The sequence below is a fragment of the Pleurodeles waltl genome, chromosome 5, assembly GCF_031143425.1.
Source record: "Pleurodeles waltl isolate 20211129_DDA chromosome 5, aPleWal1.hap1.20221129, whole genome shotgun sequence".
Classification (NCBI taxonomy): domain Eukaryota; kingdom Metazoa; phylum Chordata; class Amphibia; order Caudata; family Salamandridae; genus Pleurodeles; species Pleurodeles waltl.
This window is the reverse complement of record NC_090444.1, coordinates 873,014,907-873,039,736: the sequence shown is the minus strand read 5'-3', so window position 1 is coordinate 873,039,736 and position 24,830 is coordinate 873,014,907. Positions and strand designations below refer to the sequence as shown.

Sequence of the window (24,830 nt, the reverse complement as noted above, 5' to 3'; positions counted from 1 at the left end):
ATAGCTTAGTCAGTGAGATGCGGGGGTGTTGAATCTCAAATTCACCAACTAAAAAAGCAGCAGACAGCAGGGTAAACAGGTGAGATGACCAATGTATCAGACAGAATGTTTCCATGAGGAATAGGGTCAGTATTGATTTGCATTAGGGGGGCCTCTGTCTAGAGTGGCACAACAGACAAAAAATGTTGTAATGGAATGCTACCCTCAGCGATTGGCAATGGTTTCACTATTTGCAAGCATTCATCCTATCACCTATGGGGTGTTTGATTGTCAGTAGTATGCCTGGAAAATTGAGACTGGCACAACTTTCCAAGCCTACAACGGGCAACGTTTGTGAATTCCAAAAGTAGTAAATTCACACCCATTCAAGGAGTACTTCTATAGGTGCAGATTTACTACTTTCTTGGTAAAACGGTTGCAGTATATATTTAAGATCCTGTTCCAAAAAATGAACAGGTAAAAAAGACCTCTTAGTGAAATAAGAACTACAAGACATAGACAAAACTATCCCTGCTCCCGGCCCCCTGACCCAGCTACCAAACGAAGAATGCATGTGTTGGAGCAGGGGGGGGGGGGTGCGCCAACTATGATGCTACACCCCTGCCCATCCCACCTGAGCCTGGTAATACTACCTAGTAACTCATGACTACTTTCACCCAAAAAGCAATGACTTGAAATCTCTGCCCCGGGGATCACATATTTTAAATGTATTTCCACTGCGCACACTCTTCTTCATCTCTTCTACAAGAAGCCTTGATGTTCGAGGTTGTCAAATAGATGCATGTTGGCAGGCTACGACGTTTTCTGTCCTCGCCTTTTACAAATCGTATTATCATGTGCCCCATGTACCAAGCGGTTGTCACAGATAGAGGAGGGATCACAGACAGTGCCTAGATATGGGTCTTGCTTGGCTCCAGGAGTTCATGTAGGAGCCGAACCAATGAAAACGTTTGGCATGCATATTGTGCAACAAACAATGTATAAATATGATACAATCTCTTCAAGATTCAAAAAAGTGTATTTTTTTTTAACATGCAGAATCGTTTCACCTTAGTACGTCAGATAGTATTACTGCAATTGATTTGATTTTTGATTTGGGCAGTGTTGTTAATGCTCAATAAAGAGCTTCAAGGTGTTATATTAATCTCAGAAATGTAGAATGGAAGAGTGAAAATTGCATAGGTGAAAACAAAAACACTTAGGAAATTAGTTGTTGGTAAAAATCCAGGTTTTAATTTTTTTTTTAAATCGTGTGCAGTCAGCTGTCACTCAAAGTGTGCAAGAAAAAGTATTCCTTAAAATTGATCCTGTAACTGTTGCAGAGCGCCCTTCTCTCCTTGTTGTGAGACATTTTGAAGAGTGGCTACAGAAGGTATTAGATGATCTCAAACTTCTGTCCTTTGAGTGAAACTTTAATGGATTTTGGTCACTATGTGGACCAGAAAGATAGACCGTTCTGTAGATATGACTCAGAGTCTTGAAGTGATTCTTATTTTCTGTTGGTAACCTGTAAAGTGTCTTCAATTTAACAGAGACGGAACAGTGTCTGGGAAAATGAAGTAGTCTGGCTGCTGAATTCTGTTCCAACTGAAGTTTGCTTATGAGTTTCTTTGGGAGGCTTAGGTTACAGAGGGTTCAAGTCATCCCGCCTAGCAGTTTTAAGAGCATGGTTCACAATTTCTCTAGCCCAAAAATGGAGACAATCTATAACTTTGCAGAGAATGCTTAATAAAATGAAGGAATTGGATGCGACAGTGAGAATCAGATGTTTAAAGGAGAGCGAACTGTCGAGAGCTGCATTCCTGCTTAGACAGACACTTACAAAGGTTTTTAGAAACCTTCAAGGCTCACCATCCAGTGACAATGCTATTAGTGAACTGAAGTGCACCTCAGTTGTCATATAAACCCTAAATGGGGCCTAAATTCTTATTATAGCTAAATGAACATTACAGTCGAATAAATCAATAACAGATGTTTGTACAGTACACATCATGAACTCACATATTTAAAAGTGCGCTCATATGTGATAATAAATACAAAGTAAACTCTGTGAAATAAGATATTTGCAGGGGATAACTCGATTTGGACAAGCTGGAAAGTCGTTACTGATTCCAGATTATATAGTTTCACATTTTGAAATTCAGCCACCTGATGGGAATCTGTCTCTCTCTCTATCACTTTTACATAGAAGAGAACTGTTTGGTCATTCGTTCTCGGTACACAACGAGAAAAAACGAACTACAAAGCCAATAATTCATTTTTTTGTGGGGGTGTCACCCCCAAATATCCCTCTAAAGCTACTCCCATGAACCTGCATTCGCTAGTTACAAAAGGCCTTTTTATTCCACTATCCTCCTAAACATTATTCTTGGTGCACACATTAGTGTATGAATATCTTAACTGATTGACCAGTCCTAATATTAGTGAATACTTCAGTACAGTGCCCAGTTGCAGTTCTATTCTTATGCCTCATTTGTCATTGCCACGGACATCTTTAGGATTTTACGGGCCCTGGGCCAAGCAAAATTCGGGGGGCCCTGCTAGGAACAGCTTTGAATTTATGACCCCGTTTCCGCTCTTTCATACCCTCTTTGCACAGGCACATTCGTCCAAATTCCTAAATGTGTCTACATCTAATGTTTAGAGATAACGGCATGTTTTTTTAATGTTATAACACAGCAGCAGCTCACTAATATTACTGCAAATAATCTCTGTGTCAACCTCTCATGTCTCCCATTGTTTTGATCTAAAATAAACTTTTTTTCTGGATGTTGCTTGAAACATAAAAACAAAATTTATCTGCAAAATGTCTAATAGAGTCACACATCACTTACATTAAAAATCAATTAAAGGAAAACAGTATTTAAAACAATGTGTTAAAGAATTATTCAAGGTCATCGGGTAAAGACTCTCAGCAGAGCAGAGCTGACTCTGTCAGAAGGGCCCAAGAAAGTCCGGGGGCCTAGGTCAGGGCCCACTTTGCCCATGCCTTAAAATGTCTCTCGTCTGGTGAATCACTTTCCTGGTCAGGGGAGGTTGGTGCCCCATCGAGAGTACTCTACAATCATCCTCCTACATCCTACACAATGTTTTTTTTTTCAAATGCCAAGAGGCCTCCTTGATGTACCATACCCCTCGAAGCAGCACACACCTGTTTACGTAACTGTTTTAAATACACCAAGATCTGCCTGCTTACCTTCAGCTATCTCACTGCTGGGAAACCCAGACTGTTTGGTGCTGAACTTTTTTTGCAGTCTGCCTTAATGGGGTCCCATTGGTCTGGCCTTCATGGGAGACCTGTTCGAAGAAGGCCTCTATGTGGACTTCACAATCTTGTCTTCTCAATGCAAGCCCCCTCTTCGTGAAAATCATTACTTATGGAAGAGTGCTGCTTGCGATCCAACAAGCTTGCCAATCTCTTAATCAAGAACGCCCCCAGTTTTGCCACAATACAGACACTCCACACAATAGTTCACAGGAAGGACTTGGCCTTATTGAGGGCTCCAGGACCATTCAGGTGTTTTCTCACAAACCATTAAAAGTAGCTGGAAAGCTGTGCTCCAAACTTTCTTCACTGACAAGAAGTGGCAGAAAGGTTGCAATGTCCTTCTCTGATCCCCTGCAATGCCCGATTTACATTTATATAAGCTTGTGTCCTTTATAGGGCATACCTTACTCCTCTAAAAATATATGCGCTGTTCCCTATGGCTGCCACAATGCCATTCAATACCAACATACTTGAATCACATGCTCTATGATTGTGAAAAGTTGTGACTTTCAGGTCTGATGTACTCTACACACTCACAGAACTTATGGAGCAGTCGATCCAAGAGTGCAGCGTAGTAGTTCTTCTGGAGGGCCACCCCGACCTGAAGAAGCTAAATCACTCCTCATGCAACGAGCAATTGGCTAGTGCTAGAAATCCTTGAAACCCCCCTCTCTGTTATCCTGGCATCGGGACCTTCAACACTTGACACAGGCTGAAGACACTTCCTAGCACAGGGAGACGAAAAGTGGCCTCGGTCAGGTCCCAATAGCTGACCTATCTTGGTACTTGGACATAAGACTGTGCTTTCCAATGATGATCTCCCACCTTCAAGGGTTCCGAACCCACAAACCTATGTTACGTGACATATGCAGCTCCCCCATCCTCTTCACGACTCCACCACACCTGTTTATTCTCCCTCCCCTAGAGATTGTCAGGGTGTTTTAGCACCCTAACCTGTGATATCTATGCTTTCTACCTGCATTGGTACATGTGGCTCTGCCTTTACCACGCATCGGTAGAGACATCCCCCCTGCTGAGTTTCTGTTTACTCATTTGTTAATGGTTTTGACTGCAACACCATCTTTGCCAGTAAGAACACTGGTGTACTACTGCCTGGAGAAAGGATTGATACCCAAACACTTCGTTTATCTGTAAACACTAAGATCAGTAAAAACCTTTAAAAAAAATACTAAAATCTGGTGTAGATTTGGTTTATGCACTGCACATAGAGATGTGTTGAAACTCTGAAGAGGGTAGTGATGAGGCACCAAAGAGGGGTCTTTGGAGATTCAATAAAGACTGCTGCCTGGCATCGCAATCATTGAAATACGTGGTCTGAGGTTCCCTACAAAAGTGTGACAAGATTAGGGGCAATGGTTGGTTTATTGTGGACTTGACTTAAGGTGAACCCAGAAGGCTGCATAAAAAAGGAGAAAGTAAATACTCCTACACCCCGTCGCAGACTCCAAACTGGTCAACTGCCCAGTGATGAGTCCATTGTATTGTAACATCATGTACTCCGAAGCATGCCGTTGTTTTTTCTTATGTCGTCGATGTGTTATTGAGTGTATCTGATAAAAATTATTTTCTTTAAAAAAAACAACAACAAATTCGGCATAGTGCAATTCGATCATTTATTAAGCACACCCGTCCCACTATCCCTAACTCAGCTAAAAATAGAAACTTACTTTTCATTTTGTTACTTACCAGTTACACTTCATGAATTCATGAACTATATGTGCTCCTATAATTTCACTGTGACAATGAACATTCATTATTTAACTGTAATATGTTTTACTGTGATATGGAAATGCCGAATGCACATGTTAGGACTGATACAAAACATATCACTCAATTACCAAGCAATATTTGCATTTTCTTCATTTGTGCACTGCAATATTTAGTATGTCCTGTTAATAACATTTACTGTAAGTGGTGCCGATTTACATGGTTTTCACTGTGTATTGTAGTTCTTACGTAATCCCGCACTGATTTCTTCTTAACCTTGTAGTCTGATGAGAATCAAGTGCTGTGGGAACTGATTGGGCCAAACAAAACCTTAAGGAACCAGACCATGTGCTTGCAAGATGGGCGTTTGTTTGGAGACAATGAAATCTGGGTTGTGGACAGCTGCACCAAATGTTCTTGCCAGGTGAGGCAGATATTAAATGTCTCTCTTGATTTCTCTAAGCCTCCGAAATAATATTTTTGTGTTTCACGTTCTCAGTTTTAGAAGGTGACTGGCATTTGGGTAAAGGAGGGTGTGGCCTTCCTTCTAATGGAAAAATATATATTGTCATATATGAATGTTGGCAACCTGAAAGATGAACGCTGGTAAAACGTGGCCGTGATGTTGAGCATTTCTAATATGTGACGAAACTTGGGCGAACGGGAAAAGTGCAGCAGTAGATCGCAAGGTGAAATTATTTGCAGTTTAAAGATCTCCAAATCCAAATACACATGAAACGTAGGCTTGTGTACTTCATTATCTAGATGAATGCTTGGGGTTTCTAGAAAGAGCATATCACCTCGGTGGCCTTAGGGTTCTTGTGTGCAGTAACTTTTCAATTGTATATCCTATGCACAAAACTGAAGAAAAGGCCAAGTGCAAAGATAAATAACAACACCCATTAGGAAAGCCAATTGGTCTGGCAATGGCCACCAGCCAATAGCAGTGTATTTTAATGTTTTTGTAGTGTGTTTACAAAAATGTAAAAAAAATGGGAGCCCGTGACCGTATTCATATGACCTATGTGCACATATGGGCTGTTGTCGTTTAATGGTTTGTAATAATGGTTTACAAAACATTAAAGGACGGCACCTGTGTTTATATTTTTTTGTCAAACTTTAAGTACAAAAACATTCAAACATAACCCCTCTTGTGAGCAAAGGTGCACTGAAGGATGGCCAGTTACGAATTGTCTTCAAGCCCATTCAAAGATGGCCACCCATGTGTACACATATGCAGTTAAATACAGTCATTTTGGAATGAGCAAAAAGTATTATTTAAAACATGGCTAGCACAAGCAATGCACATAGGATATGATGCACTGCAGTTGCAGAAAGGGTCCGATAACTGTGCCACAGGAGCTGCTGGGCCCTTAGAGTGCGAAATAAGTAAAACTAAATGCAATTTTTTTTTTTAAATGACCATGTCCCTCGCACTGAAAAGGACTACTTTCTTTGTGGGTGACGACATTCTGCTTGGGTAGGATGCAGTTGCTCAGAGAGAAATAAACCAGCGGCTCAAGTGGGCACCAGCCATGTTGCAAGCTATGGTGGGAAGAAGCAAAATGTGAATGTCAGTTGAACAGAGCAATGGATGAAAAAGGCTTGTTAAGTCTATTTAAACAAAAAAAAATGTTTATAAGAGGAACAGAAGGTCTTGTCTAATGCCAGACATATAGATTGGCGATTAGAATACTAATAGAAATGGTAGCATAATGTTAGAGGTATAGATTTTTAGCCAGTAAGCTCTGTGCCGAGTCTTACAGGAAAGGGTTGACGTCCTTCTGATGTACTTGTCTACTTGCAGAATGCAAAGACAGTTTGCAGTCAGATCACCTGCCCAGCTGTACATTGTGGCAGTCCAGTAATTAAAGAAGGTGAATGCTGCCCAATCTGTGACCGTAAGTATTTACTTTGATTAATTTCATTGTAGACCTACCTCACAGAAATGCAGAGGTTGAAATGTTTCAAAAGAAAAAGGGAAAATGTCCAGCTACTAGTTATTTTGAGTGTCCTACTTTGAGAAGATTCATTATTCAGAAGGCAAATCACCATCTTGAAGTCTACAACAGTGTCAAAATAATTATACAACCACACCTGGACCATAGGCTTATTAAACAAATCACATGTTTTCTTTTGAACTGCATTTTCATATATTTCCAACTACTATTTAACTTTGCAACCAACATTTATATCCTTAGGTTGTACTAGGTGTGTATAATGATCTAATATTTCTATTTGAAAAAGTGTTATAGCAATTTATAGTTCATAAGTACGTGGTTTGAAATCTATGGGAACAGCTTTCCTTCTGGTAAGAGTGTTGACAAAGTGCATTTATTGGCTCAATATAATATTGTCATCTCTGTTTTCAGCCAATGGCAGTGAAGATGGCTGGTCCCCATGGTCTGAGTGGACAGAATGCTCTGTAACATGTGGCTCTGGAACTCAACAACGTGGGAGATCATGTGATGTCACCAGCAATACCTGTGAAGGCTCTTCAATCCAGACCAGGACATGCAACATTGGAAAATGTGATAACCGCAGTAAGTAGCTAGAAACTGTGTATATGAGCTTCTGTTTCTTTGTCTTATATAATAATGCTTTGATTATTGATCATGCTCTTCCAAATGTTCTTTAAATACTCTTCACAAAAGCCAAGGAAATGAACATTCAGGACAAAGTTCATTTATACAGAATAAAGGATGTTAGATGGTAATGCTTGATTCAGTCTGAATCACTTTTACTTATTATGTCCTCATTCCATTCTCCTGTTTATTAGTTTGTGTATAGCATTTGAGACAAGGCCTGCTACATGCAAATTGGTCTTGCTCTGTCCGAAAAAGGATGCTCAGACCAAACTACTAGATTATGATCCCTTTGTTTGGGAAAACTAACAACCAGAGTTGAATTTTGACCTTTTTGAGTCTCATTAGTGAAAAGCAGCTGAAGTCACTGTGGCACAGAGAGTTTCAGGCCAACATTTGGGCATATCCACTTGTCTTTGTATGAATCACTTATGAAAAAAGTGCTATAATGTGATGGAGTAACCTTTCTAAACCAAAGGTAATTACTCTGAACAGCATTCTATTTCTTTGTTTTCTGTCCTGCCTCTGTCAAGTGGTGGTCTTTTGGGCGACACTGGTGACAACTTCTTTGTGTGAAGATAGAGCCGTTTATCATCAGAAGCAGGAGGGGATGTCAGATTGGAAGAGGAGTCTAAAACTGCTCCAGGAAATAACCTAGCAAGACGGAAAATACTGGAATCCAGGAAAGAAACCTTGAAGCTGGCCCAATAGGTATCGCGATACAAAAGAAGTACTGGAACTGCAGCGCAGAAGGAATATCAAGAAGAAAAAAAACTGGAGATTGTAGTGGTCTATGGAAACCAGGATTGAGCAATGCGGAAACAGCTGTGATGCAACTGGTCTCCCAGTAGACTTACTTTTATAGTGAAGAACAAGAAGTGACCTAATAGAAGAAAGGTTAGGCCATCTTGGATTGGGATAAACAAGTATATAATTAACTCTCAACAAAATAGTACCATAACTAAAAAATAATAACAGGCATTCTATTACATAGCTTACTTTGTTAGGTTTATTAGTTTGTTGTTTCTGCGATGCGACGTATACCAGGAGGATGCATGCAGGAATCTTGCTAGATGTTCTATAAACTGTGAAGTGCAGGAAGCATGATGGCGATGGGAGAGAACAACATTGCATCCTCATAACCACAGAGGGCAGACAGTGGGCTGCCTTCGTGGACCGATCCTCCTCAGCCTATTCCACCATGAGGAAACAGTGGGACAGGTAAGGAGAAGCTTCTTACAGCCTCTTAAAGTGCATACACAGAAAAATTCATATTAGTCTCGGAGCCATTCCAAAGGGACAGCCCTGTGTGACCTTTTAGACCACTTCCAGTTTCAAATGGACCCAAATGTGTGAGAGAGATTCAGGTCTCTCATTAAATAACACGTTTGCTAGCCTTCAGTAGAGTATGAGTAGTAGTGTATATATTCATCTTCCAGACTTTATTTAAATAAAATGATTAGGAATATTAAAGGAGAGTTAGATAGATACCTAAAAGCATGTTTTCTTTTTGTAGTATGCAGTCAATAGTTCCTGTCAGAAATGGTCAGAGAGGAGCTGAAGAGTAGTCCCTTTAACATATACACCCATCTTTGCCCATTTGTTTTCCTTCACTTTATACAAATTAAGTTTAGGCAGTATTCCCTCATTTGTGCTCCTTCTTGAAGAAAAAGTAGTTCACAAATAAGCTGTAAAACAGTTTTATGTCTTACCTTTTACATGAAATCAAATAGCAATTTACATAGACAGCTGTGAAAAACAGAAATCTTTACTTAACATCTTTCACTGCACTTTTACAGAAAAAGTGTTAATATTCCCATTGACTCTTTAACTCTGTAAAACACTAAAATATTTCACCCACTTGTGTTCAGATTCAAAATAAATGTATTTCCATACAGCATTAGTTATAGGACATACTAATGATATGGGGATTTTGAGATGACTTAATGGGGGGAACTTTGCCTAAGTGAGATGGGAAGCATGAGGCGAGCTCACAGAATGCATACTCGTTGAGCTTGGGGTGCGTCAAGGTTGTGTGCTCCCTCATACTCTATTTTTCCTTTATATAAATGATGTCATAAAATGTTAAATAACTGCATTCATAACTCCCTTTAACTCTGAGGCATCTTTGTTACAGCCTTGTTATTTGCAGTTACCACTCTCATAGTCTACCAGCCTCCAGCTGGGTTGCAAATACTGCTTTATAAATCTGTCAACTTTTGTGATACTTGAGGCCTTAAGGAGAATACATCCAAAACTAGGGTTATGATGTTTAATCCCCACAGCTCTTTCAATAGCAATTATTTGTTGCATACAAGGAATGAACGGGGTAAATGCCACAGAAGTAGCTTGTTCTTGGTAGATGGGCAGATTCAGGAGGCTTAGTTGGCCTTGGGAATGGGAACCCCCTTACCCATTAAAGTAAAAGTTCATAAAGAGTTGAGGGACAAAACTAAGGGATTGTCTCGTAGTTCAAATAAGTTCATGAATTTTGTTGTATTGAATTGGTAAAGGATAATTTGTATTCTATGAAATTAAACGAGGTTCCAAGAGATGAACCAAAAGAAGAAGAAACAGCCAACAAGTGTTTCGCCGTTTCCTGGCACACAGGCTGGGACTCTCTCAAGGCTGACATAAAATGCCAAAAGGTAAGGAAATCATACAGTATTTAGAGAAAGACACCAAAGTGTGTGCATGGTCAGCTATAGAGAAATTCAAACAAAAGAAGTATGAGTATCGACAGACCCAACCCAAATTAAGGAATTTTAAATTTGTAAGTAGGGAAAGATACATTGTGAACAGCACAAGAATCAGATGTATTTTACACATATTGCAGCTGTTGCCATATAGCTCAGTTCTTTCGGTTGTTGATTACAATTCATAATATAATAGTAAAATGCCAGCATTATCAATAATTAACATATATGTACAACAGTTTGTGCCATTTGCATTCTTTGGTCAGATACTAACCCCATGATAGTGTATGCAGTAAGATGCTTCTTTTTGCAGATTGGCTTATTAGAAAGAGATTGGGCTTCTTATTATTAACATTACTAATTTATGAAGACAACTCATATGAATTTGCTAGTATTAATTGTTTTCAGAATGTCATTGTTGATATGAAAACCTATTTCCAGACATGTTTTTAGAGTAATAGTTTTTATCTATGTGAACTTTTTTCATTCTAACTACTTGGAACACGTTATTTTTTTTAATGATTTTTGATGTTTTAATGTATCTTGTGCTTTTATACTGCTATTTAGTCTTTCGTATTTTATGTGTCGTGTGCACACTGTTTCAATGCTTGTCTGTTTTTTTAATATGATGTTCTATGGGGCTAGTCCCCGAAATAAACTACTACTAATAATATACAGTAATTGTACCTAATTCCCAATAAATAGTATTTTTTCTGTTGATTTATAAATACTTTCAATGACAATTTTACACAAGACAACAAATAACATGTATCACTGCTAAAAAGTGCCTTACTAAATGTAGATTAATATACTTTCCTTCAGCCTCAATGTACCTGACAGTTTCCCTGGAACATGTAGCCCACTTTCTAAGTTTCACATACATACTGCTTTATACAGTTGCTCTTTTTTATTTAAAAGAATCAAAACTGCTTTGTCTAACAGTGAAGGCAATTGCCTAGATTATATCTTCACTAAGACCCCGTAGTCTGATCTAGTTACAACTTTAAATAGGTTGACTGTCTGAAAGATGTACATAAGATATCATGAAGTGGAAGGTTTTCACTTAAACAACTGCATTAACTTTACATGCCAGCATTCTACAAAAGCCTTTTAAAGAAATATATAAAAGATTGCTCGGACTAAGCCTGTACATATATATGGATACATAGTTAGCATAGCACAACTGCTTTTCACAAATGTCCTGTCCAATGCTATAAACTGAGTCACAAAGTCTAAAAATTATGCATGTAACAGCGTATTTGGGTTGGTTTTATATGTCATATAAGAGGGATATTTGGAGCAATACTGCACGCCTTGACCTCAGTGTAAGGTAACATTGATCACCTCACAACAGAGCAGGCTCCACCTGGCCTAGTTCTCAAAAGTTGATGTTACCTAGTGCCTATGACTAATGTACATGTGGGCACGTCGCAAATAGTGGTTGCAAATTGCACACTGACATTTTGTGACCTGCCTGTCACTTTCTGATGCAAGCGATGTACTAAGAAATTATTTTTCAAAAATGCCCATTAAGAGAGGGTCACAAAGCAAATGACCTAATGAATATTAATTTAGTACGTTTTTATTTGAGGCGACCGGCATTTGGCTATGAACACATGCATGGTGGACCTTGCATGCGCCCCTATCACCAGACCTACATTCCTGCTTTCACTTTCTCCAACAGGAAAATTACTGCTGCTTCACAGAGGTAACCTGATAAGATTCATATCAGATCTAAGAGATATTCTAAGAAACACAAAACTTATAATCCTGTTGGACATGGTAACACCCCAGTACCAGGCCCATCGGAATTTACATCCACTCGTACTGAAAGCCTTAGAGTGGTATTGAAGCCTCACAACAGGGCAAAATACATGTTAGTTGTCAGTCTGTACCCATAGGTATTTGTAATGTGAACATTCTTAAATGTAGTCAAACATAAAAATAGAGTTGAAAACAATAATATATTATGTAATGGATTGTAAATCTAGCTTGTATGTAAAATAGCAGTTTATTTCAACATAACCCTCCCCAAATTATTTCCCTTGTTTGTATATAGGGGACTGAGAAACTTTCTGGAACGAAGTGGGGTGACCTGGAAGGAATTTAACCAGGCTAGCTTAGTGAACTTTGCAACGATGTATGCTTGCAACTGTCAGTGGTACTGACTGCGGAGCATGGATTTATACTGCTTGCTACAAAACACTGGCAGAAAAATAAAGACATCTACATCAGTTAAGAATAGTATTTCATAGAATTCCATGTTTGATTGCCACTGTATCAAATGCACAGATATTTTACAAGGTGGCACCTGTTTTTATGGAAGATCATTCAAAAGCAATTGTCTGATTTAGTATCCTCCTCTTGATAAGTGTTGGTAAATATTAGGCAAAGCAAAGAAAACGCCTCCCTTCATCCCAATCTGGTAGTAAAAGAAAACAGTATATTTGGGTTCCAGTGGGCCCCACACACACCACTTCACCTACTACAGTATTGATAGCTACATTCCTTATTAGGCATTTTTGACAAACTAACATTGAGTAACCTTGATATTAAAGGTTTTGATCATCTCTGTTCATCTGTGTAAGAACTATGGCCATTATTTAGAGTTTAGTGAATAGGATTCTTTTTGCAAATCCAGCGGATTTCAAGAAATGTAGTCTACCCCTTATCAGTCCAGCACTGATTGCCAATTTGGAACAACAGTAAGGCCCAGCAAAGTGATCACTGTCAAGAAAGAGACTATTTGTTAAATGATCTTGCTCAGTTTTAGGGGGTCAAGGGATGTGGAGGACCCCTGCATGCCTCTCTGAGATGCGCTTACTTGAGGGGAGGTCACCATACATGCCAAATGAGGGGTTTCAAAATTCGATTCAGCAGGTACGTTGGTCCAACACACTTTCCACTCACAAAACAACCAGAATTAAGTCCAATGCTAAAGTGGACATCCAGGTGGAAATAAAGCAGGCAGATGGTGAATATCCAGAAAGTAAATTTTACTTCTCAGTTGGACAATGTGGGATTCCTAATATACCCACTCTCCTTGACACTACCGACAGAGGAGTAACTTGGGTGGTCAAACATGCAAAAGTAGGGATCAAATGTCTTAAGCATGGTCAGATTGAGATAGAAAATAGGCCTAGATACTAAAAATGTAAAAGTGCCTTCCATTACTAAATTAGATAGCGAAAAAAAGTGACCCATGTCTGCAAATTGTGGCAGTTATTAACTTATAAAAACGTGTTGTATAAGTCTTCTGCAAGGTATGAGAAATTGCATGGTTTGTTTTAATATCGGGGAAATCAACAGTAAAACCAGCCCAGCTGCCCATAAAATAGGCCTACAGCAAGCCAAGAAAGTGCCTGCACACTGACCTGTCAGATCAGTACCTCGGTCACTGTAGGCCAGTCATACCTTGGTCTTAAGCATTAATTCACTCTCAGTTGTTTGGCCAGAGTTCATGATTATGCTTTTAACGTTCTCTTTCTTTGACAGTACGCCAAGATGGACGATGGAGTAATTGGTCACCTTGGTCTTCATGTTCTGCAACATGTGGAGTTGGCAATATCACTCGCATCCGCCTCTGCAACTCCCCCTTGCCACAGATGGGTGGAAAAGACTGCCAGGGAAATGGGCGTGAGACAAAACAGTGTGAAGGCATCCCCTGTCCTGGTAAGATTGTTATTGTTGACGTAACCTGAATGCATTTTAGACGAACGCCTTCGACTTTGTTTAGGTGCATTCTAATTAAATCAAGCATGCAATCCTTACAATCTGTTAGAACTAACAATGCATGAAATTAAAATAACAGATGTTTTCAGAGACCTTTCAAACTAAAATATATAAAGTAACGACATTCTGCCTATTCTTTTTGCGTTGATTACCCTAGAATACATTATTGTTAAACTAATGCACACGCTGTAAACTTCTTTTGCCCACTATTAAATGTAAACCTTAAAATATATGTGAATTCATTTCGTATTTAAACCTTGATGAAATGTTTGGTTGAGACACTATTATTTTACAGTTTATCATTTTACTCACGCTTTGAAGCGTGTTTTTATTCTGTGTTTAGCATAGCAACACAATAAATGATATCATGGGCTATTGGCCTAGTGTTTACATGTTTGTACTGTGAAGTGGGTGATAGCGACTGTCTAGTTGTTGTTTTTTTTCCTGACAATGTTGATCCCTTTTAAAAAAAAAATCTACACAACATTTGGCAGAGACTGCGCAAATTCATCTAAAGTTCATGATTTCAAATTTCATGCAGATGGGATGAAGGACTTAGGAAGTTAGAATATTTCCTCTCCATTACATTAATTTCTGCCGATCTGAATTATACTGTTAGAAATGGGGTCTTTGGTTGACAGTCAGGTTACCCCCTGTTCAAGCAAGGACCCTCACTCTAGTCAGGGTAAAAGAGAATCACCCTTAGCTAACCCCTGCTTACCTCCTTGCTAGCTTGGCAGAGCAGTAGGCTTAACTTCAGAGTGCTAGGTGTAAAGTATTTGTACCAACACACACAGTAAGTCAATGAGAACACTACAAAATGACAACACAGGTTTAGAAAAATAGGAAATATTGATCTAAACAAAAACAAGACCAAAACGACAAAAATCCATAATACACAAGTCAAGTTATCAATAAAAATGCAAAAAGAGTCTTTAAGTAGTTTCAAACACACACTAACGCTGTCAGAGTGAAAAAGTACCTTGAGTGCGTCAAAAATAACCCCGCACGGGCGAGTGCGCGTCAAAAAGGGCTTGCGATGCATTGATTCCACTCACGAGCGGGACCTTGCGTCAATTCTCCTTTCCCGGGGCGGGCGCGTCGTTTCTTCTCTTCGCAGGAGAGCGATGCGTCGATCCGGTCAGCGCTCTCGGGTCCGCCAGGCCTTGCATTGTTTTTTCACTCCCAGCAGTACTTGAGTCGGAAATCCAGCCGCGAGAAGATCCAAAAACCCCGCAGCGCGGGTGGTGAGCTCCCAGCCTCCGTCAGCGATGCTGCACGTTGTTTCTCCTGCTCCATGCATTTCCGGCAAGCGTCGATTCTTAGCTGCGGAGCCAGCGGTGTATCGTTTCTTCAGCCGCAGATCAGAGTCACGTCGCTCTTTTCCCCGCACGATGCTCTGTGCGTGGATTTTCTTGTCTTTAGGCTGCCAGCTTTTCCTTTCAGGGTCCCAGGAACTGGATGGGCACCACAGGGCAGAGTAGGAGTCTCTCCAGAGACTCCAGGTGCTGGCAGAGAGAAGTCTTTGCTGTCCCTGAGACCTCAAACAACAGGAGGCAAGCTCTAGATCAAGCCCTTGGAGATTTCTTCACAAGATGGAAGGCACACAAAGTCCAGTCTTTTCCCTCTTACTCTGACAGAAGCAGCAACTGCAGGATAGCTCCACAAAGCACAGTCACAGGCAAGGCAGCTCTTCTTCCTCAGCTCTTCAGCTCTTCTCCAGGCAGAGGTTCCTCTTGTTCCCAGAAGTGTTCTAAAGTCTGTGGTTTTGGATGTCCTTCTTATACCCAATTTCTCCTTTGAAGTAGGCCCACTTCAAAGTAATGTCTCTTTTGAATGTGAAATCCTGCCTTGCCCAGGCCAGGCCCCAGACACTCACCATGGGGTCGGAGACTGCATTGTGTGAGGACAGGCACAGCCCTTTCAGGTGTAAGTGATCACTCCTCCCCTCCCTCCTAGCACAGATGGATCATCAGGAAATGCAGACTACACCCCAGCTCCCTTTGTGTCACTGTCTAGTGTGAGGTGCAACCAGCCTAACTGTCAAACTGACCCAGACAGGGAATCCACAAACAGGCAGAGTCACAGAAATGGTATAAGCAAGAAAATGCTCACTTTCTAAAAGTGGCATTTTCAAACATACAATCTTAAAATCAACTTTACTAAAAGATGTATTTTTAAATTGTGAGCTCAGGGACCCCAAACTTCACATGTCCATCTGCTCCCAAAGGGAATCTACACTTTAATCAGATTCAAAGGTAGCCCCCATGTTAACCTATGAGAGGGACAGGCCTTGCAACAGTGAAAAACGAATCTGGCAATATTTCACTGTCAGGACATATAAAACACATTACTATGGGCCTGATTACAACTTTGGAGGAGGTGTTAATCTGTCCCAAATGTGACGGATATACCACCAGCCGTATTACGAGTTCCATAGGATATAATGGACTCGTAATACGGCTGGTGGTATATCCGTCACTTTACCGTCACTTTTGGGACGGATTAACACCTCCTCCAAAGTTGTAATCAGGCCCTATATGTCCTACCTTAATAATACACTGCACACTGCCCTTGGGGCTACCTAGGGCCTACCTTAGGGGTATCTGACATGTAAGAAAAGTGAAGGTTTAGGCCTGGCAAGTGGGTACACTTGCCAAGTCGAATTTACAGTTAAACCTGCACACACATACACTGCAGTGGCAGGTCTGAGACATGATTACAGAGCTACTTAGGTGGGTGGCACAACCAGTGCTGCAGGCCCACTAGTAGCATTTGATTTACAGGCCCTGGCACCTCCAGTGCACTTTACTAGGGACTTACTAGTAAATCAAATATGCCAATCATGGATAAGCCAATTACATACACATTTTGTAAAGGAGCACTTGCACTTTAGCACTGGTTAGCAGTGGTAAAGTGCCCAGAGTAACAAAAACTGTAAAATCCGAGTCCAGCACACATCAACAACCTGGGGAATAGAGGCAAAAAGTTAAGGGAGACCACGCCAAGGATGAAAAGTCTAACATATACCAAACCTGAAAATAATGGATTCTTTTTTGACATTGTATGTATCTGTTGGACCTAGCCCTTGTGGTAGGTTCATCCCTTGACTTTTTACCTCCTTCCTTCTATTTTGTCTGACCTCTCGCTGTTAGCTCTAGGACTTTGAGCACTTTATCACTGCTGATCAGTGTTAAAGTGCAGGTGCTCTCCTGTCTAAAGTTGGTATGATTGGCTTATACCTAATTGGCATATTTAATTTAAATGTAGGTCCCTTATACAGTGGTATCTCTCTACCTAGGGCCTGTAGATTAAATGATACTAGTGGACCTGCAGCGCTGCTTGCACCACCCACTGAAGTAGCCTTTCAAACCTGTCTCAGGCCTGATAGCGCAGGGTCTGCCACAGGGACCTGGCATCTAAATTTACTTGCCAGGCCCAGAACTCCCCTTTTACTACATGTAAGGCACCCCTAAGGTAGGCCTTAGCTAGCCCTATGGGCAGGGTGCTATGTATGTAAAAAGCAGGACATGTGCCTAGTAGCGCGGCCTGTACTGGTAGTGACAAACAGCCTATTAGGTTTCTGTCTGCTGTGGGTGCTGCCTTCTCATAGGATTGCATTGGAAATGCCCTGCCTTATGTGTAGGGGGTATTGTCTGATATATGAGGGGTAGCGTAGGCATGTTTGGTATGGTTGTAATGGTAGCGAGAAATGCTGCTTACTGGTGTAAATTGATTTTTTTATTACTATTACAGAAATGCCACTTCTAGAAAGTGAGCATTTCTCTGTGCTTATGACTCTGGTGTTTTGCAGATTAACTCCAATCCACGTCTGGGCAGAGTGACAGTTGGGCTTTGTGCATACTTTTCAGACAGCCTCTACACATGAAGGGTGGAGGTGTCACAGAGGTGCATCTGCACACTGAATTGTCTACCTGGGCTGAGAGAAAGGAGAGGCGGGGCACACCTGCATTTCTAAAGGCTGTGCACTGGCCTCACACAATAGGGTCGTTTATCTCCAACTGATGTTTGCAGCCTGTGCTGGAGGAGAGAGGGGGCACTCCCAGAACCAATTAGAACTGGTTGGAACCTCCTCCCCCATTTCTTTGTAAACACACTGTAAAACAGAGTATAAGAACAGGGGAGTTTTCCCCACAATTTGGAGACACTTTGGATCTTACCTTGAACTGGACACAGAATGCTGAAAGGGACTCACCAGGAACCGCCATGGACTGCTGCTGCTGTGCTGCCACCTGTGCTCCTTTTTTCTTTGACTACTGTCCCCCAGGGGCTGGTTGCAGTGGCCCTGGACCCCTGCAACAAGTCCATAGTGCCTGGAGAGCGCTCTGCAGTCTTTTTCCTGAAGCGATTTGAAAGCACTTCCCATTGTTGTGCATTTTTGCACTGGAAAGCGCTTGCAGGGTCATTGCGCGCTTCGAGGAGCACGTTGTTTGTGGCCAGGATTCACCACCACGACGTGGGCTGTTTTCTGTAAAGTACGAGTGACGTGCTGTCCCTGGGACCTCCAGGGCACCCTCGATGGGAGAAAAAGAGCGAGCACGCTCCTACTGTGCCCCTGGGGCAAATCGCGCTCTGGGAAGCACCCCCGGGGTACAAGCAGGCACCTGCTTTGGTGCTGCTTCACTGCCTGCGGCCCAAGCAGGCTCTATGGTGTTCTCGAAGGCGGGTGGGGAAGGAAGCCTCATCGAAGGCTCCCCACTGCCCCCAGACCCTTTGTTGTTGTGCCTTCACAACGGGTGGGGGGGAAGGAAGCCTCCTCGGAGGCTCCTCCTGGCCCCCATCGAAGCCCTGATTAATCTACTGAGACCGCAGGTGGGCAGAAGCCTCGCCGGAGGCCCCCATGCCGCAGGTCTCCCTTGGGGCCCCTAAGTGTTGCTAGCTTTGCCCCCGGCCCCTCTCCCCTTCTGGAGGGCCAGTTGAGGCCCAGGAGGGCCCCAGAGATCACAGGCCCCTGGAGTTGGCCATTATACAAACCAAAGGGGTACATGCCATCCCTCTCGCCCCCCCAAATCATCACAAGGCCTCTGATTTCACGCACTGGAGCGCTGGAGGCCCCCTTTGCTCTTCTTGGCACTAGAAGTGCCTTTTTCATAAACAAACAGGTACTTTTCTTGGGCACACATAATTCAAATGTTCCTGGTACGGACACTGTGGATCATTATGTTTTCCTGGTATTTTTTATGATGTGTTGCATACATGTTTGCTAATGTTCCTTTTATGGGCATTCTAGGCTGATATATTCTTAAGACTTGCCATATGTTTTTATAATGTTCCTGATATGGGCATTTATGATATTTCTATGACAAGTGCGTTTATCTTGTAATGTGATTCCTGACTACTGCTTATGTTGCAGAATAATAAGTAAGTACCCCTTGTGTTGTGTGTAACTACCGCTGATTCTGCAGAGTAACTATTGTGTAACGTTCTGACAACTGCTTGGGTAGCAGGGCATTACTGACATGTTGTGTTTGGTCTAATAATTGCGTTGTGTACAATACAGTTTATTTTCATATAACTTGGTGTTGTGTTTCCTTTGTGGTGGGGATAGTGTGTCATGTGTGTTGTATGAGTTGTGCAAATGCTTTACACATTGCCTCTGGGATAGGTCTGACTGCTCGTGACAAGCTAGAAAGGGGGTGAGCAGGGGTTATCTTGGACGGGTAACTCCCTTGCCCTGACTAGCGTGGGTGGGTTCTGCCTGGCTTAGGTACATACCCTAGCCAACCTAATTTCTAACAGTATCCTTTTGTGATTTTCTGTACATTTGAATTGCAAAAGCGTTGAGTGGTCTCCAGAGCCTCACGTTTATGGATATTCTACTATTACCCCATGAATTAATTTACAAATCATAGTTAAACTACAAATTGAGCTGGGTGGCTAGCAAAATGTTAAAATGAATGCTCCGGTCATTACTTTACAATGCAACAGTTAGCAACCCCACAGACGTTCCCAAAATGACATTTCAGAAACAAATTGCTGAGAGCCATGTGAATAGGGACACGCCACAGCTGTGGGAAGACAAGGAAAGACATAAGAAGGGTAGGTAATACCTTTTTACCACAGACAAAATCTTTATATTTAGCCATAGAAGACTGCATACACTAATCATTTTTTCAAAATAAATGTAGTGTGATATCTAATTATTAACTATTGTTAGACCTGACAGCCTTAGGGTGATATTCCCCCAACTTTCTGCCTCCCTCCATTTTTATGACCTCGTCTTTGGTGGTTTTAGGAAACTGTGCACTTTACCACTGCTGACCAGTGCTAAAGTGCTTTTGCTCTCTCTCCTAAACATGGTGTAGGAAAGTGCCTCTTTTGACATGGTCACCCCTCCACATTTTCCTGGTTTCTGGTGCAATTTTGACTGAAAGTGCCCTGGGTCCCTGCTAAACAGGTTCCCAAGACCAGATCTCTCTCCCTAAAACTGCACAGTCATTTTCCCAACTGGCAAACCTTTAACTACCATTATAGGTCCCTAGTTAATGGTACCCCTGGTACCTAGGGCATGGGCTACTAAAAATGTTTTTTGGAATAGAGGTAAATCAGAAGTAAGAGCCCTCTCAGAAGAAGGGGCCCTCAGGTATCATCATCAGGCTTGCTCCACGCCAGAGTGACACTGCAATGTCTGATGGGACCCTCAAAGGGGTCACTAGGCCAACTTCTGAGTTAAGTTGAACAGACCAGTGGAGAGAAAAGAAAAAAGTGCAAACAAAACGTGAAATTAAAATTGACTCAACTAACCTCAAGAACTTCTTTTACTTGGTGATAGGGGATGTTGGTCAAGATTAAAAGCAACACGGAGAGTTTAAGGGGCATAATGGCCCTTTACTCTTTCAAAAAGGTGATTGGGAGTGCTACTTTTGTCACTACCAAGTAAGTCAACATGTTTTGCGCCTACTTACATCTTAACAGATCTTTTGGCGCTTCTTCAGGACTGCACATAATCGTCTCCAATCAAAAAAAGGGGGGTATCAAACGTGATATCGTACAGGTATCTAATGGTGAGATTATACTCACTTATTCATTGAGTCCTGCACTTCTTCGAAGCCACCTGTTGTGGAGGCAAGGTATCTCTTACATAAGGACATCCTGGCGATTTGCCATACTTCCTCTGAGTGAGTTTCTCAGATACCCCCTCACTAAGAGCACACAGTTGCTGCTTTTGTAGGCTGCGTGTCCTGGTGCAGACCCAAAAGGAAAACACAATATGGCACACATCCCGTGTGCCCTGTCCCTTTTGCACTGCATGCAATATATGTAAGTCACTCCTCTAGCTTGCCTTTCAATCTTAAAGGCAGGGTGCATTATATTACATGTGAGGCCCTAACTGCATGAGCAGATATGCCCCTGCTATGTCTTTGTCGATTCTCAGACATAGTAAGTGAACAATGAAGCCTTTTTAAGTACATGTCTGGACACTGGTCATTACGAGTTCCCCAGCTACCTGATGGCTTCACTGACGATAGGGATGTTTGATATCAACCACCTCGTATTAATAAACCCTCACTGAATCTAGTAATGGATTTATTAATACATGCACTCAGAGGGCAGCTTAGAGGTGCCCCCTGCAAAATCTACCAAATCCTAGCATGGGCACTGACTGATCAAAACCAGTACTACCACCCAAAGACAGAGTTCTGGACCCCTGAGGTGAGAGCCTATGCTCTCGAGGGCTCAGAACCAAGGCCTGCTCTGTGCAGACCTGTGACTTCCTTTCCCAGACATGATGAACATTCCAGGCAGGGGAGCTTCAAAGGCCTGGTCGCCTTTGAAATACCACCCAGGTATCTCCAAATGGTAGAGGAGGCTGAGCCCCAGTACCTGATCCCACTTTTGGCAGCAGAACTTGCAGGAAAAATCAGTTAAATTAGGAGTGCCCACTCCATGCCAGTCTCACACTAGGTTGGACAAGCTGAAGTGGACAATACTTTTTAAATTCCTCTATCTTGCATGGAAGGAATCAGGCAAATAGGATTAGGGCTATGTCACTTTCCTAAGCAAGTGGTCATAGGAACATGAGTAGCCCATTGGCTACCACCTGGCACTCACTGTAACACCCCCAAATTCAGCATTTAGGTGGCACCCCTAATCCCTAGAATCAGATTCCTGTTGATCTAAGAAAAGCCCAACATTACAGAAGGCGCCCAGCAGAGAAGACTGAAGACACCAATTGACTTGGACCCAGCCCTAACGGCCTGTCTGCAAGCTTCAAATAACCTGTGCCCAGAAGATGACTATCCTGCAGCCCAATGACCTCTGAAGTCTTGGGAGGACTGCCTACCTTTAATAAAGAACAAGAACTCCCATGGACAGTAGACCTGTCCAAAATAAACATCTTCAAAGAAGAAAGAAGTCTGCCTGAGGATCCTCAAAACCTCTGCCTGGAACCACGTCTGCACCCAACGCCCATGGCCCAAATCCAAGTGGCCCACCAGTCCAGTGAAGGTTCCCCAGTGCTTCTGACTAAGAGTCCACCGCGGGCTGACCCCTGCTGGACTCCGCAGCAATGCCTGAAGCCTAAGTCCGAGGGCTTCCCCTAACCGCGACCTACCTGGGAAGCGGTTTCCGATGCCAAAAGACACCCCTGTAGCCGGAGTCCCTGGGTCTTGGGGAGCTAGACCGTTGGTGTCCCTATGATCCCTGGCATCTCAACTTACCTGCATAGCTGTTGGTTGACCTCTACCAGCCTCCTGGCCAGAGCCTGCAGTCCGTTTCTGAAAGTCATCTCCTCCACTGAATAACATTGGGCACCTGATGCTGCTTTGACACACTGCACCCGGCTGTCCCTGTGCCACTGAGGGTTTAAGTCTGATGCGGCCTTGGCCTCCCTTGTACTTACCTCAAAACCAGCACCCTGATTTACTCACCTGTAAGCAGCACTTCAGCGGATACCCCCCTGTCTCCATTGGACAGCATGGAGCGTCCGATGCTGTGTTGGCGCTCTGCACCCAGCCACTATACACTATATAGAGAGCCAGCTTCCTACACATGATAAGAATTTAGCATATTTAATTTACCTATAAGCCCCAAGAAGGGTGCGCTAGATGTGCCCAGGGCCTGTAAATTAAATGCAACTAGTGGGCCTGCAGCTCTAATTGTGCTACCCAGCTTAGTAGCTCCTTAACCATGTCTTAGGCCTTCCATTGCAAGGCCTGTGTATGCAGTTTCACTGCTACTTCGACTTACCATTTAAAACCACTTGCCAAGCCATAAATCTGCCTTTTATTACATATGTCACCCTTAAGGTAGGCCCTAGGTTGCCTATAGGCACTATGCTATGTAATTAAAAGGCAGGACATGTACTTGTAAGTTTTACATGTCCTGATAGGGAAAAACTGTTTACTATTGTGAAGCCTGGTCCTCTCATAGGTCAGCACTGGAAATTCCCATATGTATTTGTAAGTGTTGATTTCTGATCTGAAGGGAGTAGCATTGTCATGGTTGGAATGGTAGTGAATAATCCTGCTTACTGGTGAAGTTGGATTCATTATTACTATTTTAGAAATGCCACTTTTAGAAAGTAGGCATTTCTCTGTACTTACTGCTCTCTGTGCCTTATAGTCTGCCTCCAATCTACATCTGGTCTGTGCTGGTTGACTGCTCCCCTTTTTCATTCCACCCAGACAGCTATAAACACAGGGCACTCAGCTGCATCTGCATTCATCTGCATACTGATGGGTCTTCCCGGGCAGGAAGTGTGAAGGGGCTTAGACTTACACCTCAATGGCTAGTGGCCTGACCTCACCCAAAGGACTGATCACCCCCCATAGATCTCCTGACAGACAGGACTGGGTTGAAAGGGGAACTGGTACACTTCAAAACCACTGTTTGAAGTCTCCTCCACTTCAAAGACCCATTTTGGTATATATACTGGATCTGTGCCCCCCTAAAGTCAGACACTTCTGGACCTACAACTGGACTCTCCCAGATCAACTACCGTACTGCCAAAAGGACTCATCTGAACTGCTTTTCTGGAAGTACTTCTCTCCTGCTTTTTGCCCTGCTGCTCTCTGACTCTGCTCTAAGTACTTTGCCTTCCCTCACAAGTGATCTCCAAGGGCTTGGAATGAGCTCGCCTCCTATTAAGAAGTCTCAGTGCCATCAAAGACTTCACCAGAGAGAGAAAATCCACTGCGCTGGAAAAACCGACGGAATGCCAGCAAAATCAACGCAACACCTGCAGAATCAATGAAGAGCCTGTCTCGTGGCTGAAAAATCACTGCAGTGCCTACTGAAATGATGCAGTGACTGTTTCAACATTGCAGCGCATTTTGGATTTTCCACGCATCGTCCCTGGACGTCAAAATATCCCTGCACCGCAGTAAGGCTATAAGGCTGCGCACTCGGAAATCGACGCATCACTTTGCCTGTGTGGAAAGAATCAATGCACCACCTCCGCTGCACCGCAAAAATCAAGGCATTGCTTTTCTTTCTGACGCATCACTTTCTCTGCGGCCCTCTGCGTTGTTCTTTTTTACGCAACCCAGGTATTTTGTGCTAAAAAGATGCATCCATTGATTCCTATGGACTAAGACTTACGTAAACCTCTAAAAAGTGATATCTTGACTTGTGCATTTGCATCCTTGTTGTTTTGGTCTTATTTTATTCTGATAAATATCACCTATTTTCCTAAAATGCTGTGGAGTACTTTTTGTGGTGTTTTCACTGTGTTACTGTATGAGTTATTGCACAAATACTTAACACATTGCCTTCTAGGTTAAGCCTGCCTGCTCTGTGCCAAGCTACCAGAGGGTGAGCACAGAATAATGTAGGTTGTGTTGTGAGTTACCCTGACTA

At 42.4% G+C, this 24,830-nt stretch overlaps 1 protein-coding gene across 2 annotated transcripts in view; it reads left to right on the top strand.

Annotated features, from left to right (window-relative positions):
* Nucleotides 1-24,830, top strand: part of THBS2 (thrombospondin 2) — a 542,122-nt gene that overhangs the window by 115,581 nt on the left and 401,711 nt on the right. For both annotated transcript variants that reach the window (XM_069234978.1, XM_069234977.1), the window contains exons 6-9: nucleotides 5,280-5,420; nucleotides 6,804-6,897; nucleotides 7,369-7,539; nucleotides 13,773-13,949. In XM_069234978.1, the coding sequence (XP_069091079.1) occupies nucleotides 5,280-5,420; nucleotides 6,804-6,897; nucleotides 7,369-7,539; nucleotides 13,773-13,949 (583 nt within the window). The remainder of the gene's footprint in view (nucleotides 1-5,279; nucleotides 5,421-6,803; nucleotides 6,898-7,368; nucleotides 7,540-13,772; nucleotides 13,950-24,830) is intronic.